At 36.4% G+C, this 17,540-nt stretch overlaps 1 protein-coding gene across 2 annotated transcripts in view; it reads right to left on the reverse strand.

Moving 5' to 3' along the window:
• Positions 1 to 17,540, reverse strand: part of hydin (HYDIN axonemal central pair apparatus protein) — a 69,614-nt gene that overhangs the window by 8,724 nt on the left and 43,350 nt on the right. Inside the window, exons 50-79 of one of the 2 annotated variants that reach the window (XM_008411666.1) lie at positions 17,314 to 17,496; positions 17,013 to 17,132; positions 16,775 to 16,934; positions 16,513 to 16,685; positions 15,435 to 15,633; positions 14,148 to 14,241; positions 13,511 to 13,604; positions 13,240 to 13,408; positions 12,113 to 12,192; positions 11,823 to 11,978; positions 11,291 to 11,393; positions 10,854 to 11,058; positions 9,705 to 9,937; positions 9,486 to 9,628; positions 9,177 to 9,378; positions 8,450 to 8,558; positions 8,098 to 8,352; positions 7,836 to 7,978; positions 7,456 to 7,677; positions 6,285 to 6,448; positions 5,763 to 5,857; positions 5,322 to 5,532; positions 4,868 to 5,068; positions 3,720 to 3,846; positions 3,457 to 3,622; positions 2,522 to 2,669; positions 2,200 to 2,407; positions 1,877 to 2,098; positions 1,385 to 1,554; positions 820 to 1,018 (exon numbers count right to left, since the gene is read on the reverse strand). In XM_008411666.1, the coding sequence (XP_008409888.1) occupies positions 820 to 1,018; positions 1,385 to 1,554; positions 1,877 to 2,098; positions 2,200 to 2,407; positions 2,522 to 2,669; positions 3,457 to 3,622; positions 3,720 to 3,846; positions 4,868 to 5,068; positions 5,322 to 5,532; positions 5,763 to 5,857; positions 6,285 to 6,448; positions 7,456 to 7,677; positions 7,836 to 7,978; positions 8,098 to 8,352; positions 8,450 to 8,558; positions 9,177 to 9,378; positions 9,486 to 9,628; positions 9,705 to 9,937; positions 10,854 to 11,058; positions 11,291 to 11,393; positions 11,823 to 11,978; positions 12,113 to 12,192; positions 13,240 to 13,408; positions 13,511 to 13,604; positions 14,148 to 14,241; positions 15,435 to 15,633; positions 16,513 to 16,685; positions 16,775 to 16,934; positions 17,013 to 17,132; positions 17,314 to 17,496 (4,954 nt within the window). Of the gene's footprint in view, positions 1 to 819; positions 1,019 to 1,384; positions 1,555 to 1,876; positions 2,099 to 2,199; positions 2,408 to 2,521; positions 2,670 to 3,456; positions 3,623 to 3,719; positions 3,847 to 4,867; positions 5,069 to 5,321; positions 5,554 to 5,762; positions 5,858 to 6,284; positions 6,449 to 7,455; positions 7,678 to 7,835; positions 7,979 to 8,097; positions 8,353 to 8,449; positions 8,559 to 9,176; positions 9,379 to 9,485; positions 9,629 to 9,704; positions 9,938 to 10,853; positions 11,059 to 11,290; positions 11,394 to 11,822; positions 11,979 to 12,112; positions 12,193 to 13,239; positions 13,409 to 13,510; positions 13,605 to 14,147; positions 14,242 to 15,434; positions 15,634 to 16,512; positions 16,686 to 16,774; positions 16,935 to 17,012; positions 17,133 to 17,313; positions 17,497 to 17,540 lie in introns of both variants that reach the window. The other variant, XM_008411665.1, reaches the window with a different exon arrangement.

The raw sequence follows: 17,540 nt of genomic DNA on the forward strand, positions 1-17,540 counted from the left end.
CAACTTTGTACAGAACAAAGTATTCAATGAGAACATTTCATTCATTCAGATCTAGGATGTGTTATTTGAGTGTTCCCTTTATTTTATTGAGCAGTGTACATTAGTGGAAAACTGAGTGGAAGGAAAAAGTGTGATAAAAAAAAGGTGTACAAACAAAAATGATAACTGCAACCTCAAGAAGATTGTGAAGCAAGGGGGTCCAAGAGACTGGAGGAAGGTGGGGATTTAATCCTAAGTCTATTCTTCAAAATGCATCTAACCCAGATTTATCCATGCAACAGGCTACAACTGTCACATTGCTTGTGTTAGCTAACACATGAAGCAGAGGCAATATTAGAAGGCTCATAATTGGACTACACTGTTGCTTTTTTTCAGGACTCTTTTTATATGAAGGCAAATTTAGCATTTTATTTACAAAATCAAGGATTTGGAGTCTGGAGGAAAATTGATGAGCTCAGTTCAGAGGTCAACCATGAAATTTTAGACTGCGTTACTTGATTCTCCAGCAGGGCTTGGCACCTTACCATAGTGTCTGTAGCACCGATACTATGGTTTAATAACCACAGTATTAGTAAGCTTGACTGATCTAAAGCCCATAGAGAATCTATTAGGGGTGTAACGACACACAAAATTTCCCTTTGCCACATTTCTTGGTTTTAAAGTCATGGCTCAATACTTACTAGGTCCTCTTTAAGAAAGAAGAACATCATCTTTGACATATACTACATTAAAAGCAAGCAGCAGTATGCTCAATGTATGGTGCTTTTTAGTTCTTTTACTTGAATTTTGTCTTCTGTGTTTTTTACACTACTTTCTCACCTTTAATTCAATCCCTTCTCCTTCTACCTCCACTTGTTTTGTGTCAGAACTGTCTAAGACAAAAAGGAGCTTTCCACTATAACGACAAGTCTTCTGGGGGCAGAAGGTAATTGGTACCGCCATAATACCACCAGGTCTCAAAATATCTGGCTGGAAGTCCACCTTGAAGATTGATGTGTTTTGAAACTGGCACTGGACACTGATGAAAAGAAAATCAAAATACAGTATTTGAAATTTTTAAACCCATTCAATTGTGGATTTAAAAAAAAAAGATAAATACACAGATTTTTTCCCAGCTCTTTCATTAATTAAATTATTTCCAATACAAATCTAAATTTATAAAGCCATAACTAGCAATCAAACATGGATTGAGGTAGGCTTTCAAAATGAGCTCACTTTTATTTTACAAAATAAAAGTCACACTCATTATAAAAGTATGTCCTAAATTATTAGACTTATAAAAACACATTTTGTATTTCTGGGCAATATGCCAATGTTCAAGGGCTATATATTTGGATTGGGCACATTTGCTATTTACAGCTACCTGATGCCGATAGACACATACCTGACTTCGGTACTGTCTTTGTTGTGAATGAGAAGAGTGTGGGATGGTGGTACCATACCCGGACAGAACAGGAAACACATTCCAAAGTTAAACTTTGTGAAGGAGAAGTCAAGGCTGGGTGCAACGGCTCTGCCTTTAATGGAAAGAGTATAGGTTGGACCGGGCTTCACCTGGTGGGATGAAAGAAAGAGGGAAAAGATGACAAAAAATCAACAAGAAAGAAAAATATTAAATATATTTAATTTATTATTTGCTCAGTCAGCTATCACCTGATGTCCATCTGACACAAATTGGCATTGCTTTATTAAACTTAACTTGAATTAATTGTAATTATTTTTCTGGAACTTGTTGTGTACTTTTTACTTAAAGAAAACAGATGACACAGTCATTTTCACATTCCCCAACAACTTGCAGTGCAAGAAAGTCAGCTCATTCTACAAACTTCTACATAGGACTGAAAAGATGCAGATAATTTAAATAACTTTATCTTACCCTGACAATAAGTTTGACACCGCGGAGGTTGCACACGCTCTTAGGGGAAAAGACCACTGATACCTTGAGCTCCTTCCCAATCTGGATAACGCCATTTAGAGGATTCACCTTTAATTGCTGAAGTTTCTCTCCGAGACCTGTCAACTCAAAGCTGGCTTCCAGTCTAAATCTTGAAAGATTGAACACCAGGAAATTGTAGGTAGATAGTTCTGAAATGCCCACCTATAATTCAGGAATAAAAAGACCAACATGCTCATTTAAAAGCTCAGATGTTAATGTGTATAATTTGTATTTCAGTATTTATATTGTTAAGGAGTGGTGACCTTTCCAAAGTCTAGTGTATCTTCCTGGTTAGGGAAGAGCTCTCTGAGATTCCCGTCTGGCTCCTGAATCTGAACTGAAACTGGCATGGAGAAACAATCAGCCTTAACGTTGAATGAAAGTGGTTCTGACTTCCTCTTCACTTTCAAGATCGGTTTGAAGTTTATATATCCCTTTGAGGAAGGTGTGAAGCTCACCAACAGTGGTAACCTACAACCAATAGAGTGCAACAAATCAAGGAAACAAATTTCAACAAGAATGGTACAAATGCTTTACCATAAGGACTATTATTTTGAATGTGAAAATAATAGTGGCTGATGTAACCTATTCTTGGGCATCACTATGCCATCCATGGGCTTTAAACTCAGCCTGCCCTGATGATCTTCAGTGACAAGAGACACCGGCAGGACAGAGAAGTCGAAAGGTTCTTCCTCTGCATTCACCAGATCAATTGTCTGCTCCAACATATGGCCTGCCCACACACAAACACACACATGATAGTTTATGGAGTATTTAGAATTAAAGTCTGCCACAATAGGAAAGATAAGAACCACACTTTTTTGGCTAAATTTAAAGACTTTTTGTGGACTACAGAAAATTGCAATTGTTTACGTTGAATACATGCTGCAAATGCCACACGTTATGTAGCATACATAAACGTCCAAGCTAAGGCATTTAGGTCAAGATATTTTGTTATATTTAAATAAAACAAACAGGTATTTTAAATAGTTAAAATATGTGTGACTAAACCTATGCTGTCTACAGATTCAACAGTGACTCTTGTCACATTGAGGTAAGTTAGGAATTTTAACACTGAACCCATGTCCATCCCTAAGTGATAAAACAGCAAAGATGCTGTGTTTTGTTTGTTTATATACGTATATCTCTTACGCGGCATGCAGGAGTGAAAACAGTTTTGTAAATCTCTGCTAACTAAGGGAACACACAAAGAAGTTGACGTTACAATGCTACCTCCACTAGCTGTGTCACACATGATAATCATGCTAACTGTGCCAATTGTGCAAAAACGCTAAATAACTTAAAATGTTATTTAGACTCCACTAAAATAACAGTGAAGTCTGTTTAATTTCGGAGTTTTAATGGACACATCTTTTTTTACCACACAGTGTGACACCTAATCTGGCCCTAGTATAAATAAGTGTTATAGAAAACACTCATAAATAATTCACAGAACGTTATATACATAAGAACATATATATTTGGTTTACGTTAATGAATAGACATCTGTCTGTACATACCAACAATCACATCCCCAAAGTCAAGATAAGGTTTGTCAAGATAGATGCATGGTTCTCTATAAGTTCCCACGAATAAGAAGGGAAAAGACAATGACTTATTCTCAATCAAGAAACTCCACAGTGACTCCACTGACCCCTGGTGTTCAGCAACATATTCAAAACACATCTGTAGACAAATCAGAGAATGGATAACACTGTGAAGACTTAAGTGAGCTTGAGACAGAGAAGATAGATGGTAAGACTGACAGACACAAAGTTCTTACCTCCACTTTCACCCCTGGTGGGATGGTCCCAAAAGAATTTAGACAACGAAAAGAACTGGACGCTTTGTCGTAACACCTCCATTTATATGAGTAAGCCGTCTTGGTCGGGTTAATCACATTGAACGACCTACAGAATCAGACAAGAGAACAAGGTTTTAGTTTCTTATACCAATGGTTCTCAAACTGTAGTACAAGTAGAAATGCTGGGCAAGCTTCAGAGGAACTTGGCAATTCTGCAGAATTATTGACAGGCTAATAGGCTAATGAACTCTAATAGTCCAAAGTATTTGTTGAAAGCACATAAAGCGTTGCTATAAACAGAAACGTCCAAGAAGGGAAAGTGCAGTGAAGAACATTTCAAGAACTGCAAGCAAAACTAAAGTGGACACTGAACCAAGAATAAGTGCCAAAAGGTGATTAAACTGCATTTGACAGCCAGAATGTCCATCTGGGAATGACATCACACTCAACTTGAATATGTTTGAACTGTGAAGGGGAACACAATAGTATACCCCAGTTGATGCAGCTTTGAGGCCAGGCTATGTTTCCAATAAGTTTCAAATGAATGGCAGCCATTACTGGATGCTGATATTGGAGTTGTTGATTAACCTCCGACTTTTCCATTTGAATTTCTCAAATCTCTCTGTTATTTTTTCCAAATTGGAGGCAGAGAATTAAAATATAGTAAATGCATGCTTTTTAACCAGACATGCAGTTCCAATACATTTTTCTACTCTTTTTTTTTTTAGAATAGAAAAGAAATATTATTTTGTTGCTCTGTTGGAAAAAGTAGGTGTGCCAGCAGCAAAGTGACAGTCAAATGAAAGCGTGACTTTCCACAAAAGGTAAAATATACTGCTCAAAAAAACAAAGGGAACACTTAAACAACACAATATAACTCCAAGTAAATCAAACTTCTGTGAAATCAAACTGTCCACTTAGGAAGCAACACTAATTGACCCGACGAGGGTCCCCGTTGTCAATCAGTGTTGCTTCCTAAGTGGACAGTTTGATTTCACAGAAGTTTGATTTACTTGGAGTTATATTGTGTTGTTTAAGTGTTCCCTTTATTTTTTGAGCAGTGTATAACACAACCTAAGAAATACATATCAATGAGGATAATAGCCTCCTGTCATTTAATCTATTACCTTGTTATGGGTGCTGATAAGCCAAGGGATTTGAACTCTAAAACTCGAGTGCTAGGATCCAGAGGCTGGTTGAACTTGGGGCTGTGGCGGCTACTACTCATGTAGTCTGAGTCCTTCAAATCAAAATGGATATCAGGCAACAGGCTTTTACCACACACTGTGATACAAGGAGGTTGGTTGCCATTCTCCAAGTTTGGAATACTGAAAAAACAGAGATATCCATAACAAATAAAACTTTATATTGTCAGGGCAACCAATACAACGTTTCTTTTAGATTAGCCAAACATAAGTATGCTTAAAGATTTTTGCATTGCCAGTTCTAAAAAAAAATTAAGAACCACTCTTTTATAAACGAAAGAGCAGTGAATTAGAGTGGTTTTGAGCAGAAGATGTGGCTACACCTCTAATATGCTGACCACTGAAAAATGCACTTGCCTTAAATGCCTTTAATTACCTGCAGAGCAGTCTGCCCTGAAATTGTGATACTTCCACAGGTGAAAAGCAAACATTAAAGGTTTGGGTAACACCAGGATCTATGGTCCCAATTCTGGGCTCCACAGTGAATGGAGCCAATTCAGGGTTTCCCATGAGTGGTGACACTGCATTGCTCCGATTACTGGAAGGCCTGTCTGAACTGTTGTCAGGATGAGAACTCCAGCTCCCATCTGTCACCAATGACACGCACTCTGATTAACACAGAAACATTTTTAAAACACTAAATGTACAATGTATTGGAACATTGGAACAATAAATTATGTATTGCTGTATGTATTGCACAATACATCCTGTCCAACTTTAAGTATTAGGATACTAAAACAGCAATTAAACCTAAAATTTGAAACAAATATTTGAGATCATATTCAAATACTAAATTCATGATAATAGCTCCTTTTACCTTCTTCTTTAAGATCTGTAACCTCACTGCATGAATCCATTTGGACTTGCCAGGAGAAATCCACTTCCACATTGCCCTCATTGATAATCTGCAGTCTTTAAATACAAACATACACAATCATTTTTAGAAAAAAAAACTACAACAGTTGAATATCAAGTATTTAATCCACACACACAAACTATACATTAAAACAGATCTTTAAGTAAGTGTCTGTAAATGAAGTATATTTAAGTACAAGTACTTAAAAGGTACTTAAAAGATTAAGGTACTTAAAAGATTTAGTGGAATAATATATGAAAAAAAAGTGACACCTAAATTATCAAGGAAAGAGCAGACATGGAAAATTATGTGTTGCATATGCACATTTCTAATTGAAAGCACAAATACAGAGCAGTGTAAATAAAAGCTTAAAATATTTTTGGTCTCTAACTTTTGAATAAGCATGAGTGTCAAATATGCATATGCCACACAAACATTCTCAGACATAATGTACTTGGCTGACAGTGGTTCAGTCTGACTTACTGGTGGAGCTCGGTTTGGAAAAGCACGGTGTCTTTAAACTGGATGTTGCTGCTGCTGCAGCAGCTGAACTTTGAGTAATCACAAATTGCCCTTATTTCCAAATCCAGACTCCACTGAGAGCCCTCAATCACAGAACAGAGAGGTTCAGGATTCGTCTCAATCACCTGAAAGCAAGCAGGCAAATTAGTTAGCGTATCTAATCAATGTCCAGGTTCATCTCTTTAAATAAGAATAGCACTGATATACTTTTTCAGTGGATTAAAAAAAGAAACTCATACTGTACATCATAGATTTTTTTTACAGAGTGATATTTAGAGCCTTTGTTTCTGTTAATTTTAACAATTATGGCTTGCAACTAAAACAAAAAGAGTTTCTTGCTTTTATTTATGTTTATAATTAAGGTTTGAACATTAGCTACATAACATTAAAAAAATTAAACAGATTCTGCCAAATGAAAAGGATGTCTGAGTACTGTATAGTTTATGTACTATACTATCCTTGGTTGGCACTTCCTTGCATAAATTACTGGTCTGAAGGCGATCAACTTGTGTTGCTGTCTGTGTTGATGAAATCTGGGACCTTCATTTCTAAATGGTATGTAAAATTTATTTTCATTCGAAAGGAGAATTATTGTCTTTTACTGTTATTGTATCTGGTTCAGTAGAGACGGTGTGACGTGTAGTCCACTTCCTGTATATTTCAGCATGTAGTAGCTGTTGAATTGTAACTACAGTCCTCACATTATCTTTTCCAAATTCTCAATGATTTATCAAGGCTGCTGTTATCTCTGTTGTGCCCCCTTTTTCTAGCAGCCTTTTACTTCCAATCAACTTTCCATTTGTCAATGACAATCTCTTGGACAACTGTCACATGTCACAGTTTTTCACATGTTGAATAGGCCATAAATGACATTCCTGAAAAACCAAATTTCAAGGGCTTTATTAGCTTTTCATTAGTATACTAAGAATAGCAAATCACTCTTTGTAATGAACCTTATACATTCCTAAAACACACACATTATATATTTATAGATATATACAATTATATTGAGCAAATATGAATACACTTCCGAAAGAGGCTCATTTGTCAGGTTAAAAGTACCTTTCAAAGATAACTTCTAAGCATATATTAAACATATTTTTGTTAAGCCTATTATTGAAACCACTGCTACCTTTTTACTGTCAAGCTGTCGAGACTCTTTTAAAACCCTGTCTGAAGCACTTTGCCATGTCGCCGTTCTATGACGGTCATCCCAGTCGGCCACCTCCTCTATCGGTTGCTTGAACTCCACCTCACTAATCTTACAAGTCATTTGTTGCTTCAGAGTCAGTGGCTGCCTGGACCAGAAGGTGACGGTCACTTCCTTAGAGCACATAGCATGAAGGTGCCCAACCTGTGTTAAAAAAACAAAAGAAAAACACAAAATTTTCATGTTACCAAAAGTAGGCAAAGTGAAGATTTACTGAATAAAAATATGAAACAGTGATTCTATTAGTTTTAGTTGAATTATATTTTGTGTTGATTATATTTTTAATCCATTTAAGAGTTTACCTCTGGTGAAAATGTGACATTTGGTTCACTGGAAGGCCACTCGAACTTCACCACCTGGTTTTTGCTGTGGTTGGTCATAGTGAAGCTTTCTTGGTATTTACAATCTATATAGCAGTCACCAAAATGAAGCACCTCACATAAACCTTTGAAAATGAAACAGATTTGTCAGGAAACTATAACGTGACAAAAGCCATTATTTTTCTAAACAATTCCAGTATGCAGTAAAATTCTCTATACCCTCACAGTTCCCTATTTTGTATACCTTCCGCTTCATCTTCTTCATCCTGCGGTGAGCTGCTGATGTTATCGAGAGACACCATTTCCTGATAAGTCTCTGCCATCACATGTACTATGGTGTTACTGTACTGGTTGTCCTTCACTTGCACTGCCATTGACGTATCAACTCTAACAGATTCGTTGGAGCAAAAGCTGACCGCAAAACTCTTCTCTTCGTTCACGTTAAGCCTCACAGTGGCTTTGTGGACCATTTGACCCTCTGGAACATGGGAACCAATGTCTGTCAGGAAAGACAAAATATGAAAGGTTTTGCAACACAGAACAGGACAGAGAAAAAAAGAAATACAAGAGATATTTCACAATAAAACACACATTACCTGATGGAGGAGGTTGCTGAAGTGGTTCGCACTGAACAGTGCTTTTGGTGTCGCCCGGAGGAGGTTTTATTGTAAACACACCATGTTCATCCACCAATACAATTTGTACCTTTCACAACAAATAATATAAAATTACAAATAATTGTTACTGTATTTGCAAGCATATATTACAAGATATTGTCAAATGGTTTGAAACAGTTAATCTAAATTGATTTGTTAATAAATAAGAACAAAATAATGAAAAAAATAATAATTTGCGCTTTTTCCACAAACTGAACCTGTAGTTTAAATTTTGGCCCAATTCAGCTCTTGTTTGATTCATCATGACGAGGTTGAATGTTGGGCTTTCCAAAGCATACTTTTATTGGTTTGCCTACCAAAAACAGGTTAAAGTGGGTTCCTGTTTATGTTACTAGAGGAGGAGGTATAAAAACAACATTGCTTTATTTTTCATTAAAAAAAGAGAACACACTATAAAAGACAGCCTACCCGGTTGATGCTATGATCAGCTATTTTTGGTCAAACAAAGTGTCAGTCCAAACATAGCTAGCACTATTTTTAACTAACGATGTAACAACTTGGAAACTAATGGCATCTTAAAGTCACGGTATGTAAATTTTCTCTTAAAAATGTTTTTTTACACATTTGTTAAACTAATTATTATGTCGTGATAGTAAAAGAGGGTCTGTGAAAAAATCTAGCGCCTTAAATTTTTACCAAAACTCACTTGCGCTTCTATATCCCCATCATTGAGAAGCACCAAAGGTAAAGCGTGTCTTCTGCCCACCAAACTTCGTCTGAACTGCATCACTGGTTCTCCCTTGCTCCCTCTCCCTCCCCGAGCTGGACGCAGGACGCAGACACTGGGGAGAGTCCCCTCCCCACTTAACTGGAACTCCACGGTTTGGTTAACTGATGTGTGTTTTGATCTTGATACACCAAAAGAAAGCAAACTTCATAAATATCTTTCACAAAGGACGTAGGATTATTGCTTAGTTTTTCAAACAGCACAGTTTTATTGGGATAAAAATTTCACCTGGAGAGCCCCTTGGTTGTAATTTCCACCGCAGCACTGTATGGCCGGATTGCCAGTGGTGTGAAGGTGACCACAGCATAAGTATGTGACTGGTTCAATATGTTCAGCGTTGTTGCAGACAAGTCAAATACTTGTCGAGGCGCCTGAAAGCAAACGCATCATGTATTTTTCCATTGTAACTCTCGAAACATGTAGATAAAACGGCTTTAAAAGTCTCACCTTACTTCCACTATTTTTGATGGCCAAGTTAATTGTACAAGGGACCTTGTTGTTGTTGATGAGTTTAAAGCGGGCTTTAGAGGTTTTCCCCACTAGAATTTTGTTAAAACAAAATTTTTTCTCATCCATGACAAAAATGCCTTCAGCATTGGCAAACTGCTCTGAGGACAGCTGGTCACTGTTCTGACACAAGTAGTGTTCTTCAAAGATGTACTCCGGATCTATCACGATGCCTGTGCGAAAAGAGAGACATAAAATAATGCTTTGGAAAAATATGCTGACTCAAAGGTAGGGACAGTTTTGCAATCGACTTCTTTTCTTTGAGGTAACATTTCCAGTTTACAATAGTTCAAGGCCTTTTTTTTGTCAGATCAGAGAAGGTAAGCCTTTAGTCTATAGGATGCAGTCAAGGATTTCTAAGACAACAGTATAATTTTAAACCAACAGATCAGAGGGTTATTTCTATTTTGTTCCCAGTTTTTGTTAAGAAAGCACAGGTCCAACCAAGACAGAAATTACAAATCACATATCACCTCTCTCCCATATTGTCCACTCTGAGCTCCATCAGACTACCCAGGAGAAATTAGCAAACACCTGGTGGAGTCTGCTGAGCTCATTATATGAGATAGTTCTCAGTGATACACCCATAAAAACGTTGTCAAAGGGTCAACAGAGGAGCGCTGTTGTGATGACTTCATGAGGACGGAGTTTCGAAAAGAGCAGAAAAGACAGAAGCCCAACTTCAGGGCAAATTTCTTCAAGTCATATTTGATATGTATAGCATTTTTATAACAACTGAATGTAATATTGTTACTCGATTGGATTATAAAATGGTACTATGTACTCGGAAAATACATGCAGCTGCTTTAATTATGTGCCCAAATTTCTTCTCATTCTTTTAAAACAAACTCCATTACAATTTATGGTGGACACACTGTATTTTTAAAGTGTTGGATAATTTTCTTTTAAATAGCTCTTTTATTGACAAATGAATCTCCCATCATGTTGGCTCATTAAAGTCTCCCACAGAGGCTCATTTTATGCCTAATCATGCTACTCGCCAGCTGGAAATTATTCCATTTAGATGTGAATCATGCACATGCATTATTTTTAAGTTGGATTTGTCATGTAGGGACACTCATTTCTCACCTGGTTTGCAAACCTCAGCCAGCAGTCTGTATGCGATACCGTCAGGCTGTTCTGAGAGGTCACGGCCAGCGATGTCAATAAGCAGGCCCTGGTTCCAAATGCCAAGCTGGTCAGCTAAACAGACAACGCTTATCTGCTGCTGAGTCGCAGGCTGCACATTTCCACTGCAGGGAGACAGGCAGAAAATGCCCAAGTTGAGGGAAGCCTGTATGTATGGGAAAATTTCGAGTAGAAAGAAGAGTAGATGAGAAAACAGAAGTAGACAAAAAAAGGAAAATAAACATCAAATAGCAAACTCAAATCACGATTATGGCAGCTTGTACTTTTACGTTTTATAGATATGGAAAATGGTCAAAAAGACAAAACAACTATTGTACATGATGAAAACCATGTGATGTCTGTTAAAAAAAAAAAAAGAACTGGTAGTAGTTGCTTACATCCCGAGAACCCGATTCTCTGTGATGATCTTGTTTTGCTTCGAGAGTGCCACTGATGGACTTTGATGAACCACAATCTCTTGCTGGCACCCTAGATCTTCCTCTAAACTCAGGATTAAAGGCAGAAAATTGTTCAATGCAATTGAAATAAACCTAGAGTAAAATTTTAGGAGCTATTAAACAATTAAATTGAAATCTGTGTTGGACAGTCAACGGCTGAAGTTGCTCTTATCAAGAAAAATATGTTAAAGACTACAGATTTCAACTATAAGAGTCCTGCCTGTTCTGAGTCGGTCAAACATATCGTTTCACACTCAAAATACAACTTTATAAAAAGCTAAAAAAAAAAATTTTTGCATGAGATATAAAGAAGTCCAAAAGTTTTAGAAGTTCTATACAGTTTAGATTTTGTAATGTAAGCAATATTATATTTGTGCTTAGTGCATACTATAAAATACTAGGAACACAACAAAACATTTATCACTATTCAATGGATTTCTTAGCAAATCAAAAGCCCAATCTGTATTCTTACCCAACCTTGATATGGTTACTAAACTCTGAGAATATGCGAGTTAGGGTGAAATGGAATGGGAAGAGTCCGTGGTTATCTATTGTGAAGCTCTGGGTTTTGTCGGAGCCATAAGCCATTGGGCCAAAATCAATGTCGCATGCAGGTGTTATTTTATATCTACAAAGACACAAACAGAAATTTGATCATCTTCACTAAAGATTCAAACAACAGTTACTGGAGTTACGTTTTCATGCTTTTGTTATGTAATAATGCTTCAGTGTCAGAGAAAAATGAATATTAATAGCAGTAACCTGGAGAAAACAGACTGCAGCGAAATCTTGATGTCAATGCTGGCTATGGTTTCTCCTCCTTTAATGCTGGGTTCAATGATCTGCAGAAGATGATGTTACATATTAAGTCAAGCTGTTGCTTTAGATCAGAGGACGACAACTTCCGTCCAAAACAGCCACTTTTCAGAAACCTCTAGTTGCTACTTCTTCAAACACACCAAAATTAAAGAGCTGAACTAACTTAAGCTTTTTGTACACATATCACTGTATCTGTGTATTCTTTGTTCCCTTTTCACCTATTAAGGAGTATAATGCATTTTCCCCCCTTGTATATGTCTAAAAGTAAAGCAATAATATATGTTCTGCAGAGACCCGATATAATGCCAGATGTTTAGATGTTTAAAAGACGAATCTAAAGTTGTAGGACGTTGGCTTAGGACAGACAAAAGAATTGCTTCCAGTTTACATAAACCTGAATTTCTTAAGTAATTTTATAAATCAGTAGAGCTGATTAAAACTTTGCAAAATCATTCTATTCGTTTCAGTTCAGTTTCAGCTGTAGTGGATACTAAATCTAGGTATGTATAATATTTTATATAATATACCTCCCAACACTAGAATGTCGCCTTGAATAACTACTACATAAATAAAGCCTAGACAAATTTAAGTATTCTAACAGGAAGTTCATGTCAGACAATTAAACAGAGCTGCAATGAATACAGTACATTRACATTGAGCTTATGACCTGACCTCTACACTATTGTAAAATTGCAGACTATGATTAAAAGCTGTATTCTTGCAAGAACATTTTAATGAATGATACTAATACCAAGAACAGAGGTCAAAGATCCTGCACAGAAGGACGTTGATAGCTACAAAAGGTATCTGGTTTTTCTGCAACTAACCTAAAGACGATTAACTTCTATTTTGATTTTACCCTCCATATATATTTTGATGTCATGTAGAGAAATTCCATAATAAATTCTAACCTTTGCATGTAAAATTCTGAAATATACTGTATTAAGGCAGAAGAAAATTAGCTCAGGATTATTTACTTTCCCTGGGTCTAAGAGACAATCTAAAAGTGAAAGAGTAGAAGTGTCACTTTTAAGAACGTAACATCCATCTTGGAGAGCACTGAATGACACCTGACAAATAATGATGGGTTCTTCTTTCAAATTGACTTCCTTATCAGGTTTGCAGGAAACTACTGCTGCTGCCAACTTCCCACGGGCCGACAGAGTACCGGTTGGTGGAGCCACTGAGAACATGGACTCTGTGGTGTTAAGCTTTGGGTTAGGAGGTCGAATTGTAAATCTTAAAAACAAGAGCAAAAGGTAGCAAATAAAATCCTGCAGTTAAATAAAACTTATTACACATAAAACATAGACAAAGTAAAGGAAAAATATTCATGCTCACTTGAAGGCTAAGTCATATTTTCCTTTGTTTGTCAGCTTTAGCTGATGTTTGCTTTCTTCAAAGGCTCTAAGGATCCCAAAGTCCAAACTAGCAGCTGTCACAGAAGCAAAGGTGTAGAAAATGACATTACTATTATTTCAGAAAATCATGTCAGTGTTTCAGTATTGAACCATGTAGAATAGCTGAAATGTCCTGAGTTAAAGGACCTTCTTCTCTGCAGGATTTAGTGCAGCTCAGATGTCAGATTGGTTGCTGACAGTGGAATATGTCATTATCTTTTCCTTCCCAATATATATATTTAGAGAAACACTTTTTTCCAGCTGTTTTAGTTCTTTTATGACAGAAGGAAATTGAGTCAAATTGTAATGTCATAAAAACAAATTTACGGATCCATGTAAACAGAAACAACTTCATTAAAATGTTGTTTTTAAATTTTCCCATACCGGTCATTAAAATAAAAAATAAATAAATAGCCTTGAGTTTTTAAAGCAAAAAAGTAAACCCATCTATTTCAAACCCAGTCACCCAGTTCAGAAATTACAACCCCTGGCAAAACAAATGAAATCACTATTTCACTGAACAGCTGCCAGTCTTTTGAGTTACACTGATGATATGTTTAGGGTTTTATAGTTTGTACCTGGTTCGATCTTCAGATCTACATCATAGGCTTCAGCATGAATTGTTAAGTTTTCAGTGTGCAGGATTCCAATAATTTTCTCCACATCGTATACCTAAAATAAAATGAATCAAAAATATGATCAAAATCACATATTTTCATAGTACACATAAAATTGGAATAAACAACAATTTCAATAGCTTTTTAAAAAAGAGGAATTGAGTGTGTATGTCTTATTTTATTGTGGATTTTTCAACTATACAAGGAATAAAAAATATACATGTTTAAATGTATAACAGAAGTTGTTATAAAATTAATAAAAGTCATCTTGTTTGACTGGCCAGACTAGGGTTGGTCACAGTTTTGTGGATAATGTCTCTCACCTTCTTGGTCTTTTTCAGACTCATACAGTTAAAACCAGATATTTACATACACTGAATGAAAAGATGTGTACATGTTTTTTTCTCACTTTCAGAAGTTAAATCAGACCAGACTTCTCCTGTTTTAAGTTAGTTAGAATTTAAAAAAATAATAATAATGTAAATTTTCAGTCAGATCAAAAATCAGTTTGATCTGACTGAAATTCAGACAGTGAGCAAAAAGGAGTATGTGTATTTTTATTTGGTGTATGTAAACTTCTGGTTTCAACTGTACATGAATTCATGTGATTCTACAGGTCTGGCCGTTGCCAAGCCTCTGTGTGGCTCATGAAAATCAACTAATATTTAAAACAATTTCGTAAATGACAGTTAACTTATGATGTAACAAGGGCAACAGGTGGGTAGGACAGGTTGACAAGGCAGATTAGGTTTCTGGAATGACCCCAACTACAACACTGCTAAAAATCCGTGGACAATTAAAAGTCAGATTCACCCCAGGAAATCAACTGGTTTATATGAACTCTACTAACTCTGTCAAGAAAGGTATTGAAATGTCCAACCAGATTTGTGCCAGAAGCACTGAAAAGCTCAAAAAACACTGCAGTTTGAAGACAGCTGCTAGTGGGCATTTGTATTAATATTAGTGGTGACATTTGAGTCTGTATTTTTTTATATATATATTTCATCATATTTCTATTAGAGAAGATAAACTTGTGCAGTCAATTCCTGTTTTCAATTTTGTTGTAGATGTATTTTACATAATCATTTGATGTGGTGACTTTATAGAAATTATCAAAAGTCCAAACGGGATATTGATAGCCATGCTCCTGATGTGTGTATGAAAATTTATGAGCACAGATGGTGTTTAGCTATTGCAGTACAATAGATCAACATAGTGAAGTACCCCCAGCTGCAATTTCAACTTTACCTCGAGACGCAAGATTTTCTTAACAAGGACTGGCTTCCTGGCCTTGAACTGCAAACAGAGAGGGCAGCAGGAGTTTGGCTGGATGACTCCTTGATCTTGTAGCACTATAAACTCGTCACCCAAGGTTTCCAAGCCCTGAAGCATCCAAGATAGTGGCAAAACAGTCTTGTTAACCATCATGATGCCACGACTCTCTTTCCTGTAGGAAAAAAAAAAATGCAATTGTTAATATCTCTAATAAATCCGTTTTTCACTTTCACATGTTTGTTTCTGTATTTTTTCTTTTGTGAAAAACAATAATTTTGGTGATCATGATTGATTTGTAAAAGCTAATAAAAGAATAAATATCCAAGAAGGAGAATACTTTTTTTGGGTGCTCTATCCCTAGATTTTCTCATGAAAGTTAGACGGACATAAATCACATGAGGGACACTAGCAAGGCTCAATTAGACCAAAACTGAAACTCCAGTCTGTTTGCAGAAAGCTGACACTCCACCCTCAACACACCATTCCCACAGTGCAACTCACTGATGATATTATGTTGTTGGGGGGCCTTTTTTCAGAGGGACCTTCACTGGCAGCATACATTTTTATTAAAGTTTAATCTAAAATGTGTTGATAAAGTTTGGCTGGATACAAATTGCCACCAGACTTATCAATTTATAATGGTTAAATTTTTAATAATGAATATATTGCAATTATGCACAGCTTTATATTGGGTTGCATACTTTTGCAAGGCAATGTATGTGTTCAAACATCAAAAAATGTTGAATAAAGATTGTATAAATGTGAGTAATATAAACCAACTAACTGTGTTTATGTGTGTTATGAATTTATTTTTAATTTATATTTATGTGTTAAGAACTGCAGCTAGACCAGAGGTAAAATCTGGTGTACTGTACCTTTTTTCAATGAGATTAATGTTCTTACACATTTTAAACAAATTAAAAGTTAGGTAAATGTAAAAAAAATAATAATAATTCTCAAGACCTCTTTAAAATACATCAGGATAATATGGTTGTTTTTTTTTAAGGGAAAGCATAAAGAGGCATGCAGAGGTTTGTGTTTCTGTACTTACTTGTGCAGCAGAATCTTGCCGAAGTTTAAATGGGTGCTGTCCAGCTCGAGTTCTGGCCGGACGCCCCAGCAAGAGATTTGGATGGCCACAGGCTCAGGATTGTCCTTGATACTACAAATTATGCTGTCTTTTATCTGTCCCTGTTTTGTTGGATATGCATAGACTGTCAGCACCTGATGAAGAGAAAGAATATTGACATATACATGTGTTTCTGTTGCACCATCTAATGTAGTCAACTAAGATCATTTCCATTGAGTAGTACTTCTTTCTGTCCTGGTGAGAGAGTCATTGTAGAGGGATCTAGCAGATACGTTGTGCCCTGAGTGTCTTGTTGGAAACTGAACGTAACCTCTGCCTCCATGCCAGAGTCGTTACAAATGTCCAGCCTCTCAGAGTTTTCTGGATATGTGTTTTTCTTATACCTGAAGACAAACATGGAAATCTGTCATTAAAAATACATCAGCTGAAACAACCCTATTTCAAACTTTTCAGTCTCTCACCTGTCTCTAGTTTTGCTGCAAAGTAAAGGCCCAAACTCAAAGTAACCAGGTTTGATTATATAGGTCTTCTGAAGGCCTTCTTTCTCTTGTGGTACCTTGTTAGAGTGAGCAAAAACAATCCTGTGGAAAGATTAATGATGTACCATTCAAAGTGATTGATTGATTGAAACATTAAAAAGGATTCCAATTGGCTAATCAACAACAGTTGCAGCAGAGTAGAGAAGTGAAATTAAATCACCGCATCATTAAGGTTGTAAAACCTCAATTTCCAACACAACTTGATTGAATAATGCATACTGACTTGTAGTCTGTGGAGATGGAGGGATAGGTGCAAATTCCTTTGCATTTGAGTTGGTAAAGATTGCGGTTCCCCACTGTCTCAAAATTGAAGACCTGTTCAAAAACTCCTAGTGATTCAGAGTAGAACCAGATCTTCAGAAGCACCTCACCGCCAGCAGGTACAACCCAGCGATATGTGGTCAAACTACAGATAATTACACAAACACCATTAGACAGCTGAACAACTAC

Source organism: Poecilia reticulata, linkage group LG6 (genome assembly GCF_000633615.1).
Source record: "Poecilia reticulata strain Guanapo linkage group LG6, Guppy_female_1.0+MT, whole genome shotgun sequence".
NCBI classification, from domain to species: domain Eukaryota; kingdom Metazoa; phylum Chordata; class Actinopteri; order Cyprinodontiformes; family Poeciliidae; genus Poecilia; species Poecilia reticulata.